The sequence below is a fragment of the Podarcis raffonei genome, chromosome Z, assembly GCF_027172205.1.
Source record: "Podarcis raffonei isolate rPodRaf1 chromosome Z, rPodRaf1.pri, whole genome shotgun sequence".
Taxonomy (NCBI): Eukaryota; Metazoa; Chordata; class Lepidosauria; order Squamata; family Lacertidae; genus Podarcis; species Podarcis raffonei.
Window position 1 is genome coordinate 29,388,503 of NC_070621.1, and position 19,983 is coordinate 29,408,485.

The following is a 19,983-nucleotide window of genomic DNA, read 5'->3' on the forward strand; positions in this document are numbered from 1 at the left end:
TCTAAAAAGGGGGAGGTTCTGGGAGCTTAATCTGAAGAGACAGCATGGACAGAGCCATGCCAAAGTTCAGGGGGGTGATGCAATCCCTGATGGCATTAGATAGTCCTGCTTTGCAGGAGTGTAAAAATTTAGGCAAATCAATCAATAGAATAAATCTCTAGGTTGGGAAATATCTCTGCCTCAGCTTCCACTCAGTTTAGCATTGGAATGGAAACTTTTTCCAGCCCAAGGGTCACATTGCCTCAGGGACAACCTTCTAGGGACAGCATGCCAGCATTGAGCAGGTCCAAAGACAGAAGTGGGCAGTGCAACAGGCGTGACTCTTAGCATGGTATAGCTAAGTCTGTGTTCCCATCATGCAAAAGTCACAAGTTTTACATACACGCACCTCCACTGCGGCAATCAAAAAGCATCATCACAGCTCAATTTCATATTTGTCAAGCAAAAGCACTGAAGGAGGCCACAGAGCATGGCTGGTGACCCCAAGAGAGTCTTAAGGACCAGACAAAAAGGCCAAGAGAGCTGCAACTGTCCCCTGGGTCTAAGGTTGCACATCCCTCATTTAGACCATATTGAACAAAATAGAACAACGGTTCAGCTCAATGAAAAGGAGCTTCTAGGAAATACAGGATTGCCGTAGTTCTGAATTCTCCATCCAAAACATCAAGACTCAAAAGTAATGTGCCATTGAGGCCTTTTTTGTGGCCTTTCACAACATTTGATGCCACGCCCCCCACTGCAGTGGGCTTGGGGAAGGAGGTGTGAGGGTTCTGACAGGATCCTAGAGTCCTCTTGCCTCCTTCCCAAAGCCTAGTTAGCACTCTTCCAGCTTTGAGAAGGAGGTGGGAGGGCTCTAGGAACCCACCCGAACCTTGCACCTAGCTTAGCCAGCTTTGGAAAAGCAACGCAAGGGCTGGAGGGGTGACAGATTTTTGGGCTCACTTCCCCCCAGTGGAACAATAGTGTGCTGCCCGTGTTGAATTACTCTTGCAGCCCCCTTGATAGAAAACTTGGACAGCCCTGGTTTAAACCCTACAATGCTCTACAGTGACCCAAGGTACATATGGTGAAGTTTATAGCACAGCAGAAGCTAAGTCATATTGTGGCACACCACCAAGCTGACCTAAGAAAACACTGATGTGTCCAAAAGCAGAAAACTGAGCTAAAATAATAAATCTAATGAAATATACGTACTTAAATTTCATTGTATCTGAATGCCACTGCCAGAAGCAGATAGTTCCATCAGCACCTGTAGAAGTGAGGTATCGAGTTGTTCCTTTTCTTGATGGAGAAAACTAAAGATTTTAGAAAAAGATATTGTAAATTGGTTTTAGGATTTTCCCTCATTCTTCCAGCTTAAAAACAAAAACAAAACTATTTTACTGGGCATATGAAACACACTCACTGAATAAATATTGTTCTGGACTGCTTTTGACCATGAAAAAGTAAGCAAAAAATAATAAGGCTAATCAATAAAATAGGCGCATCTCAAAATTGTTTGAGAGTGTGGAGAAAGATATATATGTTGTTTCTGAGGAAAAGGAAGGAGGAGATGTATGTTGCAGATGACAAAGGAGAGCCAGAGGCCTGACATGATGGCTACAAAGGAAATTAAGTACTGGATGATGAAAATCTGTTTTGAATTGAAGATTGAAGAATGGAGAGATCTCCTTATGTGGAGATCTGAAGACCTATGGATTACAAACTTGATTAAGGTGAAAGTTGGAGCTTTTGGGACATTTGGACTTAAAAGGAGTAAGAAACAAGATTCAGGCTCCACTTTTAAGTATGGAGGTCTGGCTGGAAGAAATATGGACCCTATCGGGACAGAGCTTCTCCGAGATCTGGAGTTTAATATTAAGGACTACCAAAAAAACCGGCAGAGAGGAATTGAGAGAGAATTAAGAGCCTCGGACGTGAGGTCTCCAGGCTGATAGTAGACTAAGACTGATGGACATTTGTTGGGGATTGAAACCGGGAAAGGGTGGGGTGGGGTTTGGGAATCCAAAGGGTGCAGAATAATAATCTGTTTTTTTTTATTTTGTTTTGTTATTAGTATGAAAATTGGGGAATTCGTGGAAGGGAATTTGGGTCGACTTTAGAAAAAAGTTTTAAGAATGAGCACTGATGTTTAAATACTGATGCTTATAAGTTAAAATTGTTTTTTTTAAAAAAATGAATTAAATATAAAAAGGTCAAAAATTGGGGACAAGAACTTGTTGAATTAACAATTTGAATTGGAATATAAGAAGGGGAGGTGTGGGGAAGTCAGGGAAATATGTTATTGAAAATAAGGATTGTAAACTTTATGTGTTTTTAACTTTTTTGTTTTTTCTTTTTGATTTTTTAATGTATAAAGGTGGAAAAACTCAATAAATATCTTTTAAAAAAATAAATAAAAGTACAATTTATTGCACTGGCCCTTCTCAGGTTCCCATTTGAAAGCAATGGAGTTTTGAAAAATAAAAATTATAATTTTTTTTTTAAAAAAACACAAAATTGTTTGATGGATGGAAATTTCAAATTTGAGGTGGATTTAACATGCATTTGGCCAAGCAAATGTAGTCTTGTAACTCAGTGCTAAACAAAAGCAAAGAAAAAAACAACAGTGTTCATCTACTTTACCTGTATAGAGGTTATTGAAGCTGTGTGGCCAAGCAGCACTGCAACTGGTGCACAGGTTCGAAGACACCAGACTCTGACTACTTTGTCACAGCTGCCTGCAGCAAGGAGGGTGTTTTCATAATTAACACCCATGTCAGAAATTTCAGCCGAATGTCCTCGGAGTGTTGAGAGCAAACGTCCATCATCTGTAGCCCAAATTTTCACCAAGCAATCATCCGAACCCTAATGTTTCACACAAAAAAACAATATCCAAAGTATAACATGCAGAAGTGCCACTGTTTTCACTATGACCCTAGAGACGTATGTATCCCTTCTTTTTGCTAATTGCCTGAGTGCCATTAGGTTTGGTAGTAGTAGTAGTTTATCCCTGGCCTTCCCCCAAGGAGTGCAAAAAGCATAAACAATTTCCTGCACCCACCCACCCTTTATCCTCACAACAATCCTGTGATCACAATAGTGAATGTGTTTTGGTCTTGGGTCAACCCCGTTGCTTGATCATTTCTTAGCACTGCTGCCACTGGAAAATGACCTTAATCCAACAATTAAGCATAATTATATTGTATAGTTTATGGCTCATATGGTCATTGCTCAACAATGGAAATCATGTATAATGCTATTTAGAGATAGTATTCAATAATGTCTGGGATATAGCCCTGTCTTAATGTCTTAATGTACACAACACAGACAAGTGATGAGTGTTGCAGTGAAGAAAGACTGGTTCAAGAGGGTGGATGGACTATACTGAAGCATAATAATCACATAAAATGTAATGATTCTTTTAAGGTAATTAATTCATTTTCTGTTATCTATTCTGAGTCATAAATAAATAAATATTAAATACCTTCATTGGCATTTAAAATCACTGGAATAATTAAAAGGACAAGGGTGAAGCTGTCGAAGGTCATAAGGTCACACTGAGTGTCTGAGTCTATACTAATTATTCTACAATCTGCAAATGGGTTCTGTTATATTTACTCAAAGCTGCTGTTTTGTTTTCTTGAAGTCAATAAAAAATATTTTTAAAAACCAGCCTGTGATGTTGTGATCACCCTGTGATGTTGGACTGAGAGAATGAAATTGACCCAAGGTCCACTAGTGATTAGGGATTAGAACTCAGATCTCTCTGATGACTTAGTCCAATACTCTAACCACTACAACAGAATGCTTTCATGCCCTGTTTGAGAGTGCCCCAGAGTCATGTTTTGACTGTTGTGAGAAGCAAAACAAAGATGGATCTCGAGTCTGGTCCATCCTAACTTGGAGGGCTTCATGCTGTCCTGCAAAGAAAATGCTACAGTTGTATGAAGGACTAGCAGCTTCTGTAACATTCCTGTAAGTTGTTTGTGAGCTATAAAAGAAAAGTAGCAAACATGAAACCAAAGACATTACATGACATTCCTCTTGGAAAAACTGGGGTTTCTAGATGATTGACTATAAGCAAAATATAAAACCTTTTCATTTTCTTTTTAAAGGACACATGCATTCTTTCTTTTCCTTTTCTTTTTTAATAAAGATCACATAGTCTTCAACTGGTTGGTTGGGAGCCACTGCCACAGAGGTATGGAACCTCCGAACATGAGTTTAATTGGGTCGTCAGGTCTCATCATTTGTCCTAAAGACCATTTCAGCCAAGCCCATTTCAGCAAAATACCCAATATCATATAGATATGACAGCAGGTGTGGGCAGGTAACTGCAGGACTTGGATAAAAGGGTGCCTGCAAAGCCCCCTGCACAGGGCTGTTGGTGCTTGGGAAGCGCAGTACAGGCATTTTTGCAGAAGTTTTATTTCAAACCACGTAGGCAAAAATGGGCCACCAAGTGATTTACGGCTTTACAACTGGGTTGTCCCATCCAATTGCCAAGCTTGACCCACAAGTGTGTGTGGAGATAAAGATCCAGCCCCCTGGTCAGATCCAGTTCCCCATGTCCAGATTTAAGGTAGATCACAACAGAAGCATTACCTACCACTATACAGATATATGCTAAAATATATGAGGGGTAAATAAGAAATGAAGCCTCAGATGTGCTTGATTTAAAGGTGGTTCCTAGGTCCGAAAAGGGTATTTTGAGAGAGCAAAACAAACAAACAAAGTCAAGCAATGTTTTGAAATATTGCAGTTTTCTTCAACTCACTGTGAAAATTCGCCGCCCAGTGCGATCAAAGGCTACACAATACACAGAGGACAGATGCCCAAGAATTCTCTTGTGCATCTTGATGTGCTGGTAGAAGGACGAGGGGAACAAATGGCTGAAACGCCCATATCCAGTTGTTTGCCTGGCACAGATTATATTTACTAAAAGCGAGGGAGAAGGGAAAAACACAGTTATCCCAATGACTTAAACTGCTGTAAATCTACTTATCCACCAATAAAACAGAGGTTCGCATGGCAACCATTAGAGCAGTATCAGGTGTAACAACAGGTCTGGCCTACTTATGGCTAATATTAGTTGAAAACATGTAAGGCCATCTCGGAAGAAGTCATGGTGGGTGCAAGGGGACTACAGAAGCACCACCCTCCCATTGAAAAGCCCCTACACAGAATAAGGGCTGTTACAATGTGTTGGCATCAGTAGTACAGGCCTGGCAGTGCCAGATTTATGGTCTGCAGGGCCCTGTCTTCGGTCCTCTATATTCTTGTGCTCAAAGGTGATTTCACGAAAACATGCTGGGTATTTCACTACAGTGGTACCTTGGGTTAAGAACTTAATTCGTTCTGGAGGTCTGTTCTTAACCTGAAACTGTTCTTAACCTGAAGCACCACTTTAGCTAATGGGGCCTCCTCCTGCTGCTGCGCCGCCGCACGATTTTTCTTCTCATCCTGAAGCAACGTTCTTAACCCGAGGTAATATTTCTGGGTTAGCGGAGTGTGTAACCTGAAGCGTATGTAACCCGAGGTACCACTGTATTTTATTAAACATATTTAATGCCATTTTGAACACTGCCTCTTTTTTCTGCTCTTGCTTATTTTGTTAAGCCTCCTGTTACTGCCATTTAAAGCTGTTCCTTTCAAAGTTTCTGGTTTTTTAAATAAGCACTTTTATTTTTGAGCCAAGCTTCACATTCCGTCACTGTTATACACATACATATCCAAAGTTGGGTTTTGAGATTTTTTTCTGTTTATAAACAAAATTTTTTATTTTTACTAACATTTCGGGTTTTATTTTTATTTTTGCTCAGTAGAATCATTAAGTGTTATCTACTCCCAGCATAATATCTTTAAAAGAGGTCATCTAGATGGTGAGTCAGTGGGTGCTGTTTGCTCACAATCAGGATTTCATTTACTGCCATAATTCAGCATCTACAAATTTCTTCCCAGGGTAGATTTTAAATTAAACAAATTCCCCCAGACAAACATGTCTACGGAATGAATAGTCCTGCCTTTACAGCAAGAGACTAGATAGGTGTATTTTTGTCCTTTCCATTTTTTTATAAAACAATTTTTTCTTACAGGCAAAATAAGTGCATATTTCAGTGCATTCTACATGTACCATGGCAGGAATTGCTGATGATACTAATAATGTTCTAGCTGGAAAAAAATCACTTGCCCCATTATATTAATGCTCTTTCTATGATGCCATAAATCTAAGTTAACTTTTGGGCTAAAGAAAAATTTCCAATTTAAAAAGCCACTCCAAAAATAATAAACATGCACTTAAACACTAAGTTGTTCCTTACCCACATTTGGTGGTTTCGAATAGTTTGAAGGTACTTCAGGGGGCCTTCCTCTGTGGAGAGCTGCAAATGCTGATACTTTCCAAGCTGTGTGCCTACAATCTGTGTGAATAAGATTCAAAGCTGGTAAAAAACTTGAGCTGAATGCTTGAGCTCTACAACCAATACTGCTTTGTTTTGCCAGAACTATGAAAGCCGTGACTTCTCTGAGCTCGTTCTCATTCCTCCCTTCTCTGCAAAGCTATTTCTGGGAAATGCTTGTACTTATTCAGAAAAAAGCTTTCATGAGACGCAATGTTGCCTGTTTCAACGTTTCATTTCAACTAATTACTTTCTTTCTGCCTATTTGCCCATTTATTTTCAATGTTAACCAGAAGTACAATTTATGTAAAAAAACACAGAATAACATGTTATTTTCACTGCTTGCTTTATGTATGGTAAGTTTTTTTATATAAAGTTAAGCCACTTTCAGGGCCTCTGTAAAATGGTACTAGAGGTTTTAAAATATGACAAAGGAAAAATGCCACATATCTTACCTTTGGCTGCCCTTAGTAATGACTGCCGTCCCACTCCCAGCAAAGTCTGCACCCCAAGCACACTCTGTGGGATCTCCTTATCCAATAAAGGTCCAATGCGTTCACAGATTTTGAGAAGATAGTTTGGAGGGATGTGAGCATTGGCTGCCACCTAAATAATTTTTTTTAAAGATAATTAATGTAAGAGCTTTTCTTCTATTTCCCCAACATATCAGCATTTTTCAGTTTATTGAGTGCCAAGCTGTTTCATATTTATCTGATTACAAAGTAGAGGGAAATGTCCTCTATGCCATGCCTAGCACAGAGTACCTCAAAATACAATGCAGTAAAAGATGAAAGGAAGCAGCACATCTGCACCAGCAGTGGTGCTGGTACAGCCTTTATATTCACTGCAATTGGGGAGGCACTTTTTTCCAAAGTGCTTAACTTCCCAAGACTGTTAGGAATTATTGTTGTTGTTGTTTAGTCATTTAGTTGTGTCAAACTCTTTGTGACCCCATGGACAAGAGCACGCCAGGCACTCCTGTCTTCACTGTTAGGAATTTTTTAATTTTTTCATTAAAAAAATAAGCTAGAAAGCTTAAAAGCAAAAACAAACAAACAAACAAACCCAAAACTGTGCCCAGTTCCTAAACTGCTGTGAATAGCAGTCTCCTTTGAACTAATGCTCTCAACCACACCATTCTCAGGTGAAGAAGCTGCAGACACAGAGGACATCATGGAACAGAAGGAGGGTTTGCTCTCAGAATCGGTCTCAAATATCCCTATCTCCTTGGGAGTTCCAGTATCAGAGAAGCCTGTGATGCCAGTGCCTCTCTGCTTGCATTCCTCAGACTTCAAGGAATCTAATTTGGAGGCCACCTAGAACTTTGGCCTACCTCATGCCTTTTAAGAGTTGAGACTCTGTTCATGGAGCAAGGAATATTGCTCAGAGGAAGCTGCAATCCTCTTTAAGGCTGACTGGGTTTTTTGCTTGTTGGAGCAACATTCAAGCCTGCCCTGTCCAACCGCCACTCAGAACTGCCCAACTTGCTTGTTGCCTTTTGAATTTTGATCCCTGCTTTGCCTATTCTTACTTAAATTGACTGACCCTCTGCTTGTGTGTCCACCAACCTTTCCTTGACCTGACTTTGCTTCCTAGTTTTAGAACCAGTGCTGGCAGTATGTGGCCTGTTGTTCCTAGACTCTGTGCCAAGCACTAAGGCCACACTTGGGCAAGAACCCAATTCCACAGCTGGTACCGCTGCCTAGGACACAACACAGTAATTGAGCTAATACAGTAAGCCTGCAACTTATGCACATTAAACTTGTGTACATTCTGGTTTACACACATGGCAAAAAAGGAGGCAGAAAGGGGCAGGGTGCTAGGGAAAATGGCACTGGCAATCCCAGCCCCCACTGAACCCAACTATACACGATTCTGGCTTTAGGCACGATCTGCAGAATACAACCACATAAGCTGAATTACTATACAAGATTCTATGAATGTGCAGCAACTCCTAATAAAGCTTCAACCCTCCTCCCCCAACAAGTCTCTGACTATGTCTTGATTCAGGCAGTGTACCAAACTGCAACTTGTGCTTCCAAATGAATAGGCAAATAGGAATTTGGCAGCTGCTTATCTGCTTTCATAGAAATCTGCCTCACACCAGATCAGACCATTTGTCCATCTAACCCTGCGGTCTGGTGCACACTTAAAAAGCCATGATTATCAAGGTCAAAACCGCGCCAGAACATACTGCCTGGTTGCTCCTGCTTCACTCCTCCCCTGGTGATCATAAAGCCATGGTTTGTTCTTGGCTTGCTGATCATAGTTTCTTGGGGAGAAAGAAACCACAATCCTGGTTCAGCTGTAACTACAAGTCAAGGCTTCATGGCTTGTTCCTTCTGTCTGTGTCAGTGGAGAAGCCAAGTGGGAGTACACTGGCAGCAGGCACGAGCAGTACTGCTCAATCCTGCAAAGCCATTGGCCACGGCTTATCATTATGTGTGAACTAAGCTTCTGAATAGCAGTGACTATTTCTTCTTGGGCAGAAATCCTTTCCCAGCTCTGCTACATGAGCTTCTTTTTAACCAGAGATGACAGAGACTGAACCCAGAAGCTCATTAAATTCAAAGTACATGTCACCAAACTTTCACTTTTAATCTGCTCAGAAGTCCCATTTCTATGGTATAATCAACTCAGAAGATGTAACAATGTTCATAACTATGGTATCAGGTCAAACAATAATTAAACCAAAACACAATTTGATATTACATAAATTTATATCAAGGAACCAGCTAGTTGAGAATATCTGAACCATATTTAAAAGATTACAAGTGTTCCCCCTCTTCCACTGCACACACCAAACTAAATTGCATTTAAATGTCACTGTTAATACTAGCCAGGGCTTGAGACAGGTTTTGAAGAAGTGGTATCTGCATATAATTTCAACTGTTTAAAAACTTTTTTTTTTTACCATACCTAACACCAGTAAGTAGCATTTCTGTTTAAGCTGTAAAGTAAATGAAGTGTGGAAAGACAGTATATATAGTGTCTGCCAATAATTATAAACTTTACAGCCCTCAATTCCCCTGTGAGGATACCCTGAGTAGACACAACATGGAGGAAGTCAATCTCTACTACTGAACAGATTTTTTTTATGATGGTGAACTAAACATTGAGTTACACATATAATTCTTCTCTGTGTTGACAAAATAGAAAAGGGAGCTAATTCTTACTTATAGCTATTTCACATAAAAATGGTTGCTTTTGCCTCTATGTGATCCTTCCTCAGGTAGGGAATTATGTGGGAAAATGTACTTTGCTGAAATATCCATGATTTTGGAAACTCCAAGAAATGCAACAATAAGGGTAATCACACAAGCACAATGAAACAGGATTATTATAAGAGTCATAGAGGAAATATGCAACCAACATACTAATAATAATGTAATAATAATGTCCGCTTCATGGATCACTGCCTTGCCGTGGCGAAGGGGCTTGAATAACTCAGAGAAGCTATGAGCTATGCCGTGCAGGGCCACCCAAGATGGACAGATCATAGTGGAGAGTTTCGACCAAATGTGATCCACCTGGAGCAGGAACCGGCAAGCCACTCCAGTATCCCTGCAAGAAAACTCCATGGACAAAGACAACAGGCATATAGTGCCTGGCATGCTCTGGTCCATCGGGTCACGAAGAGTCGGACACGACTAAATGACTAAACAACAACAATAATAATGCAATAATAATAATGTATTTCTTATACCCTGCCCATCTGACTCTGTTGCCCCAGTCAACAGGAAAAACAACAACGGCAAGAACACCAAACATTAAAAGCTTCCTAAAACAGAGCTGCCTTCAGATGTCTACCAAAAATTATATAGTTCTTTAACTCTTTGAAATCTGCTGAGGACATTCCACAGGGCAGGTGTGACAACTGAAAGTTTCCCTGTAGTTTCACTTCTCACAGTGAACAGACTGACAGAAGGCCCTTGGAGCTGGAACTCAGTGTCTAGGCTGAATGATGGGGATGGAGATCCTCCTTCAAGGACAGGCAACGGCTGATTCATGCACGTCCGATTGGTGCATGATCCCACACGAGTGCACGGTGCCAAACCCAATGTGACCCTAAAATGTCACTAAAAGAGCGGAACAGGGAAAGCAATGGGTTGGGGTAGAACGCTTTACACGGGCCCTGCCAGCATAAGCAGGGCTCCATGCAAAACATGGATTGTCTGTATACAAGGCTGGAGTCCTGTGCTACTTTCAGCACACAAAAACCAGTAGAAAATATTACCATGATATGCAGAATTTAAAATAAACCTAAGCTGACTGGCTGCAGGAGCTTCCTATGTGAAGTCTCTTCCTATTTATTGTTAATTCACCAAAGAACGAAGGGTGGAATACATAGATCTCCCATTTTCCCCTTCACAATACCCCTATGAGGAAGCTTAGGGTGAGAGAGTGCTGCTTGCCCAGGTAGGAATTTAAACCAACTAAGTCAGGAATGGAGAACCCTTTTCGGTCTGAGGGCTGCATTTTTTCCTGGGCAACCTTCTGAGGACCACATGCCAGCAGTGGGCAGGTTCACAGGCAAAAGTGGGTGCAGCAATGAATATAAGCTAAATTCTACGCACACTCCTCCATATCCTCCATCCAGGCAAGTGAAAGTCATCATCGTTCAAGGCAAAAACACTCAAGGAGGATGTGAAGCAGGGCCTGTGAGGGATGTGGCCTGAGGATAGCCCCAAGAGCCAAAGAGGACTAGAGGGCGGCATTTGGCCCAAAGGCCTGAGGTTCTCAACCCCTACTCTAAGGCAAACATTCTCTAGCAACTTTGCCACACCAGCTCTCTTGCAGACAAGGGAGGGGACAGGGATAACAGATCAGAACAGCAACCTGCCTAAGGTTACCAAGTAAATCCTGCGGGTAAGCTAAAATTTGAACTACACACTTCACAGCTTACAAACTGCATTAAACCAGATCTCAGCAAGTATCTAGCAATTTATATCCCACCTTCCCAATAGTAACAAATGCCCAAAGTAGCTTATAATACCGTGTTCCTTAAAATCCAAAAGCTACTTAAAAAGCCACAGTAAATAAGGAACAGCAGTAAAACCCAGGGCTTATAAATGTTGCAAGTGTGCTGAATCAGTGGGCACATTTGCTCAACCAAATCTTAGATTAATAGCAAGCAGTGGACAGCTGCTCACAGCCCCTTTCTTGTGCCCAGATGACTAGACCCCATTCTCTGCCTCACTGATGTGGTCCAAAAGAAAGCAGAGCACTACGTTTGGTACCAGCTTGGCTGCAGGAGTTGCCAGAAGGAGGTTATAAGGCGCCATCCAACCATATTTGTGCAGGATTTACTGCTTTTCTTCTCCCAAAGAAGAAGTTTAGGTTCAGATTTTCCTTCTCCTAGATGGGCTATCATATTTTTCGCCCTATAGGACGCACTTTTTCCCCTCCAAAAATGAAGGGGGAATGTGTGTGCGTCCTATGGGGCGAATGCAGGCTTTCGCTGAAGCCTGGAGAGCGAGAGGGGGCGGTGCGCACCGACCGCTCTCCAGGCTTCAGGAAGCTATCCGCAAGCCTTGGGAGCCCGCGGGAGTTCCTGCCGGGCTCCCACGGCTTGCGGAGAGCTGCCTGCATCCCGAAGCCTGGGGCGCGCTGAGCTTCGGGCAGATATCCACAAGCCTGGGGAGACCAGCGCGACTTCCCGCCGAGCTCCCTAGGCTTGCGGATAGCAGCCTGTTCTGGGGGCTGGGGTCGGGGGAAGCTTGGGCTACCCCCGCCCCAGCCCCGCGCCTGGGGGGGAAATAATTTTTTCCCCTTTATTTTCCCCCCAAAAAACTAGGTGCGCCCTATGGGCCAGTGCGCCCTATGGGGCGAAAAATACAGTACTTTCCCAGATTGACATCTGCCCCACACTTCTGTCTACAGCATGTACAGAAACCACCTTCTTGATCGTTGGACTTACTATTGGTCCCCTCCGCTCAATCCGCCACAGCCTGTCTTTGAATACAAGGGAAGTCTCTAACTCACCAAAGGTTTGAGAGAACCATTGGCTACCCTCACCTGGTTTAGCTAGTCAGTCGAAGCAGTTTCCCAGGTGTAGCCAGTTTTGCATGCTGACAGCTTCTAGGAACCACATGTGAGAGCTGAGTGCAGGGTGGAGACCAAAGAAGACAAACTACCCCCCAAGAAGCACAAAGTGTTCCCCACCAGAGGTACTACTGCACATAAAATCATTATAATAAAAAACATCAGAGCACTAGCCCTTTCCTTAAAAACAGTGAGTTCCCAAGGATTTCTTTAACTTTTTAAGTTATAATGTAAATTTGTGGCTCATGGCAAGAAATTTTTCGAAAAAATGCTGCTTGTTAAGTAACACTGCCACAGCGAAACACATTTAAATCAAAGGTTGGGAAAATACTACATAGTAGCACAGTTTTCAAAGAAAGATTTTTATGCAGGCAAAATGATTTCCAGTTGTTAAAAACAACAACAATAAATCCCCAGAGCACTAAAGCTGACAGATTCCTTACCCAAGGTATTTCTTATATCTTGTTGATTTTTTTTATTGGCATATCTGAACTGACATATTCACAAGGAGAGATAATTTGCAAAAAATCTCATGTTTAAGTCTCTGTTCCTCTTTTTAAAGAACCATCTACACAGATAGAACACTGATACCTGAACAAATAAAACTATCTGGCATAGAAATAACTTTTTTGATTTTTCAATATCTGGCCTGAAAAACAATATAAACTTCAAAGGTATAGAATAAAATAACTCAAAGGTATAGAATAAAATTCCAGACATGTATGGAAATCAGATGCCTAAAATGGCATCTGGGGGGAATATTTTTCCAGGGCTTTTTTGTGGGGCGCAAAGCGAGGGCTCCAGCTGCCCATGATGCCACTGCTGTTGGTGCTGACCACTGCTTCCCTTGCTTGGCCATGCATGGCCGCCCTGTCAGAGAACAGCTTCTCCGAGATACGGGTGGAGTGCTAGGTAGCAGCGGTGCTTCGGCATGTGGCGGCGGTGCAGTGTCCTAAGCACAGCGGGCTCTTGCTGCGACCACAGTGCCAGCACCTGGCATGCCTTTCCCAGGCATCCCTTCCAAAGTCTGCCTGCCCAGCCACAAGGTGTGAGCACTCCTGCCCAATGGTTCCCACCATTTCCTGCAGGTAAAGGGGAGGAAACGTGGGCTAGTTTGTGTGAAAGAGAGAGTGTGTGCACTATACAGTTGCGGCTCTTTGGGCGTTTTTCTAAAAAGAAAGACGGGAAGCCTAGTATGCTCTCTCCGCCCCCCCCCCCCAGGTTAAGTTAGATCAGGGATAGCCGACATGGTACTTTCCGGACATTTTGGATTAAAAACCATTAGCCCAAGCCATCATGGCTGATGGTTAGGCATCATGGGAATTATAAGTCCAAAACATCTGGAAGTCACCATGTTGACTACCAGTAGATGAGCAGTAGATAATCCTACCCCCAACATTCTAAAAAAGCAGGAGAGATGTAGAGTTCTAGTGCCAAAAGAATACCTGTATTCTACTAGTCAATAAGAAGGTTGTTTGTCTAGTTAAGTATCACATGTCTATGCACAAGTTACTCCCCTCAGAAAGTTCAATTCTCCCAACTTCGCAAACAAGGACTTAAGATGAACCCTGCTGCATCAGGGAAAGTACTGTTCCAACAGGGATTTAGTTGTCCACTATAAGAACAAGAAGTTCTTGGCTATGGCCTGATCCATCATTGCTCTTCTTATCAGGCCAAAGGTCCATCAAGTCCACCACACTGCTTGGTACACTGGTCAACCTGACCCATCTAGGGAGCTCACAAATTGGAGAATAAAGCAAATAATGTGACACACACAGCCAATTCAATCAACTGGTATTCAGAATAATACTGCTTCTGAAGCTCCAAGTTTGTTTCATCTGTGTTGGCTACAAACTATTAATCTGTCAAAAAGCTATCAAAGCCCTTTTAAAGATAATTTAAGATAGCGGCCATAATCATATATTATGACAGGGAATCCTATAAATTAATTACATCAGTGTAACCTATACAAGTGATCCCTCTTTTTATTATTATTCTTTTGTCCTGATGGAATTGTCATAGATAACTGCCTAGCTGACCAGAGGCAGAATGGGACAGGCAGGAGAATAAAAACCAAATTAACCAAGGTCAGAACAAAAGATAGCTGGGTTCTGGTGGCTCAGTACATTTAATGCAGTGCTGCAAATCAATAGTTACCTTAACCATTTGCAAAGTGAACAACTAAATAGCGCAATTTGTTTTCACCCTTGGTATGAAGCCCTGAAAGGGTAGACCAGAGGCCAATTAATCTGTAAATAAAAAGCCACTTGATTCTAGCAAACAGGTATGATTGGACAGACATTTGGAATCCTGGGTATGTCAAGATAAGGAAGAAACAAAACAATGAAGCTGCTTTGTTTTGTAAAAATAGCTGCCAGTAAAGAGAATGGGGAAAATATTCATGCTTCTTAAACAGGATTTGTTGTTATGCAGTTGGTGGTCCAACCCCTTTAGCAAGAGGGCTACTCTGATTACACTATAGTTCATAAGCAGAACCCAGGGGTCCTACCTTGAATAAAATATTGGGGATCCCAAGTAAGCCTTGCCCCCACATAATCAAATGATGCAGTGCATGGACACCATCTGAATGACAATGCCTATCAATATTTTTTATGGGGTGGCTAGGAATTGGCTCCTATGGCAGAACCCCATCACCACTAATAGCTTTGGGGCAGCTTTGCCTCTAGTCTTCTGAGCTAGAGGAAAAGCTGAAACCATGCAATTTTTACTCAGAGTACACCCACTGAAATTAGAGGACCGAAGTTTGTCACATTCATTAATTTTAATAAGTCTACTCTGAGCAGGGCTCACATAGCTGGACTTTACCACTGTCCGGCCTTTCTGGCACTTGTAGCTAATGAATTATATGGCATCATGACCATCTAGACTTTTTGCTATAATTTACATATTAAGACACATATACTCTTTATTTGCATTATGAAGGAAATAATATCAACCTCCTTTACCTGGTGCCTGCAAAAGCAACTGAGACAATGTATGCATGTAAAACATTTTTTACACTGGAAATGTGCTACAAAAATATTTAATCCACGATCCTATCTGCACTTGCTCTGCAGTCTTCCTCCAGAGATACCTTTGGTCTCTTTTCAGGGCAAGTTAATTATTTCAGCCTTGTTTGTCTTCTGCTGGTCTGTGAGAATTATATTTTATCTTGCTGTTTTGATTTTATTTACAAAATTGCCTTTTACTACATATTTTAAATTTAGAACACTACTTGGAGAGGGACTTCAGTCTGAAAAGCAGTTGAGACTTATTAGAACATATCTGCACAGTGCATTGCACATCGTATTATTATTGTGCTTCTTTGCATATATACTCCAGACTACACTAGTAGCAAACTTGTTTAATTCCCAAATGGCAATGTATTAGGGGCTTTATCTAAAGCAAGAGCATCTGCTCCAGTTTAGATAGTTACAAAAAAGTAATAGTAGCTCAGTGAAAAGCATCTGCTTGCCTGCAGAAAGTCTCTTGTTCAATCGTTGCATCTCCAGACAGGGCTGATAATGTTCCCTGTCTGAAATCCTGGAGAGTCACCAACAGTCACTGTATACAATACTGAGCATGATGGATCAATTGTCTAAGGTTATAAAGCAGCTAACTAGGATCCCAAGTATGAAAATGACTATGCTGATGTTGTGCTTGTTTGTCAAAATAACAATATTTGCCCTAAGGCTCAAGGCCAGTTCTGACACTATCCTTTGCATCTTCAGAATGGGTCAGGAGTAGTTTGGTAGATGCCTTTTAAGTAGAACTGCAGATTTAGAAGAATCATATCTAGTCAAAAGGCCTGCCAGTATGCAGGGAATCCCGTACTAGCTTTGCATATAAGTCCACAAAGACAATAACATAAACACCCCAGAGCAAGGAGACTCGGGTCTGATAATCTACTCATCCAGGCAAATGGTCAACTCCAAGTCTAACACATCTCCAATAAATTATCATCCAGCTTTTTCTTGGTAAGTTTAAAGCACATCTATATATGCACACAATAAACTTAATAACTTTAATTATATGATAGGCAGTTCTCAGTACCTTCAGATTGCAGCTCTCAGGATTACCTGGGCAAGGCAAAACAAAAACAAAAACACAACCTTATGGGGTAAAAAAGGTTGTTTAAAAGATATTGCCTCCGTTTAAGGAAAATATAACTTGAAGAGAGTGCCTTAGCTACGGGGGGACTAGCATGGTTTTTTGCCCCAGGTGAAGCCTCCAAACAGGCACCATTGAGGCTCACTGCCTGTGTGTGTGTGAACGCAAATGTGCATGGAGGTGCCAAACGGGATCTTTGACCTAGGTGAAAAACAGCCTAGTTTCATCCCTCCTTGAACACCTTCTACTGGTCTATTACTATAGTCACATAAATTAAAACTAGGCATGGCTCTGTGAAGTCAGAGATCCAAAAACTAGATCTGTCAACCTCTAGCAACTCATATTCACAACCATTTTTCTTCCACTATAGAATGTACAAATGTGCTGAATGCACGATCATTTCTAATTATAACCACCAGTATTGGTTGAGTATATTGTTCACTTGCAGCAATAGAATAGGAGCACCTTTCCTTACAGAAAGATTCTGCCATGTAAAATAGGTGTCACAAGTACTGGTAGCAATTACTATAGTATTTGTTTGTGTAAATATACCAGCCAAGTATTAACAACCATACTCCTATCTAAGTAATATTTCATACCTATAAAGCTTGATCATTGACTCACAATCAAAAGAAGGTTTCCTGAAATGAATGTCAGAAATATTTAAGTACCTTGAAAAGTCAGTGAAGACGTGAGATGAAATATGTTGCTAAAGACCAGCAGCCCATCCTTATTAGCTTCCAAAAAATAAAATATTAGGTATAGGTTAAGAACTAAGGATGAGGAACCCGTATCACCCCAGGTGTTGTTAGAATAAAACTCCCATTATTCCTGATCACTGGCCATGCTAGTGGGCCGTTCCCCATACATGAACTAAGGGATGGAATTAGCCCCAGTGAGCAGCTTCAGATCATCATTTGTAATATATTACAATCTGAAGTGAAGTACCCACTAAACAGTTGAACATGCCCAGTGGCCAATATCAGGGGTCCTCAAAATGTCATAGGTAGACAGTGGTCAATGAGATTCATTCAGCTAGTCCACAATATGGCCACATTAAATATGCATATTTTATTGCTTCCTTTTCCTGATATTTTATTGTATTACAACATGAATTCTATGGAATGTAAATTATAATAAAATACAATCTATAAGAAACAAAAAAGCAATAAAAAATAACAACATCATACAGCATCTAGCACAGTGCATTAGTAAAAGGCTAAAAGGGAAAGGAGCAAAATTTTCAGAACTACTTGTATTCTGCAAAAAAACATAAACCTATGGAATCAAGGTGGACAGAAAACACATCAGTAGTGTTTAGATCAGAGGAGTAACAATAGTCTTCCTTTCCTCAGGCGCCTCTAAATTAAACAGGAGTACCAGACATAAGTGATAGGAGTTTATAACTCAAAAAAGTAGTGAGCAATTACACTAACTGCTACAGTACCAGCAGAAGCAACCATACAATGTTGACTTTAACATCATATTCCACATAATGATCGCCACACACAGTAACTGGCATACTCTAGCATTTGATGACATAGCCCATTTTAGAATCAAAACCAGAAATGTATTTTAAAAATATGTAATATTTTATACTCAGTAAATCAGTTCGCACTAATACACTTCTCACAACTCATAACTTGATTTGCCACATTATCATCTCACCAGAACAAATTGTAAAAACGAAATGAATCCAAGGATTGCTCAAGGATTGCCTTCCAATAAACTTTCAGCCCTTCTCCCTATTTACATTCCCCTTTTGGTCAGCAAGAATTACCATTCCTTTATTTCTCAAGCAAATATGAATGTTTCTGATGTTTAAAGCAATGTACTTCCATACTGATCTTCACCATTCATAAGCAAAACTTAACATATAATGACTCACTCTATAATTTGTTTACATTCTACATTTTGATATAAAGTGTAAAATAAATATCTATCAGCAAATGCTCTGTTTCCACATAATATGGCTATGCAGTGAGAGTGTAGTATTTTTCTTTCGAATGCTGCAAAAAAAAACACCCTTCTGTTCAGTTCCTATCTTTAAAGCTGCAACCAATCAGCAGGCAACTCTCATTTGCAAACACGGAACTCCAGCTTGGTATGTGCAGAATCATTGGCCTGAGCTTTGTACGTGCCCTCAGATAACCCTCCCCGTTCCCCGATTCACACAAAAAATAAACCAGGAACCCCTTCCCAAGTGACTAATATTAACATTACTTTTCCTTTCTCCCTCGGCTGGAGTAGAAAAGAAGGAGAAAGGCAATAACTCTGCCATATCGTCCATAGCTGAAGCAACCCCGACCCCACCTGCAAGTTTAAAAGCCAGCCTTCACTCACCAAATCCTCAAAACTTCTTCGATGCTCTTTGCCTTGCCAATCCAGGCGCTTTGGGATCAACTGAGTGGGGCGGGGGAGGAGGTGCAAGGAAGAGATACAGGTCTTGCAATTAAAAGCGAGTCCGAAATGGAGAAAACAAATGATTCCCTTATCTCCCAACAACTCCCCCACTGATTCTTACAGCTGCATGCCATGTCACTTACACTCACCAGATGGGTGTAAAGAAAAAAACTTCTGAAGATAAAGGAAAATAGGTTTACATGTAAAAGCTGTCCTACTTAGTGTGGGAGAGAGCCCTTTACATTTCATGCAGCTTCTCCTTTGTTGGCCTGGAACAGTTCTTCAGAAAAGAAAGCCTATCTGGCCGTTCCACAAAGCCTCTACTAGCTCCTTGACCAAAATATACCCACTCTCTCACTCATTTGCCACCCCAGGGCGTCCCACAAGCAAGCACTACAGGGGGAAATAATGCTCCTTTCCTGAGCAGATAAAAACTGCATGTCCTGTGTTGTCACATTTGGGGTGGGATGGGGGAAGGGTGGAGGAAGAAACCAGGACTGATAGTAGCAACACCTCCCTCTTTCTTTCTTTCTCTTTTTAAGAGCCAAATGAAAGGTCACCAAAAGCAAGCACGGTTTCTTTAAATTGAGAAAGCTGCTCGGTGAATAAATATAATTTAAAAACAAAATAAGAGGGGGTGGAGACGAAAGGTGTGCAATTAATACCTATCCCAACAAGTTCTTCACGGATAGCAAGATTTGTGGGAAGGGGTTACGAACCAGGAGGGCATTTGCACGGCTACTGAAGCGAGGATTGGGGTCAAGGGCTGAAGAGGAGGCATATATTAACTCGGCATTAATCAATCCCTCACACACACCCAAAAAAACCCCCCCACTCAGACCACATGCTGGGACATTACCTGGTGTTCCTCCAGCTCCTCCACCAGCACCTGAGGAAAAAGACATACAGATACACAAAGAGCGTGAGGGGAGGCAATAGAGGTCCCTTCCCCACAACCCCGACTTAAAAAAAAAAAAAAACCCCAGCTCCATTCTAGAACAAGACCGCCGCCGCCCCCCGACCGACCACCACAACCACGCTAGCT

The 19,983-nt window shown here is 41.4% G+C and overlaps 1 protein-coding gene across 1 annotated transcript in view; it reads right to left on the reverse strand.

The window, feature by feature from the left end:
• Positions 1-19,983, reverse strand: part of BRWD3 (bromodomain and WD repeat domain containing 3) — a 70,522-nt gene that overhangs the window by 50,241 nt on the left and 298 nt on the right. Inside the window, exons 3-9 of the mRNA XM_053374499.1 lie at positions 19,798-19,827; positions 18,879-18,938; positions 6,836-6,986; positions 6,303-6,401; positions 4,760-4,920; positions 2,626-2,847; positions 1,195-1,295 (exon numbers count right to left, since the gene is read on the reverse strand). Coding sequence (XP_053230474.1) covers positions 1,195-1,295; positions 2,626-2,847; positions 4,760-4,920; positions 6,303-6,401; positions 6,836-6,986; positions 18,879-18,938; positions 19,798-19,827 — 824 coding nt within the window. The remainder of the gene's footprint in view (positions 1-1,194; positions 1,296-2,625; positions 2,848-4,759; positions 4,921-6,302; positions 6,402-6,835; positions 6,987-18,878; positions 18,939-19,797; positions 19,828-19,983) is intronic.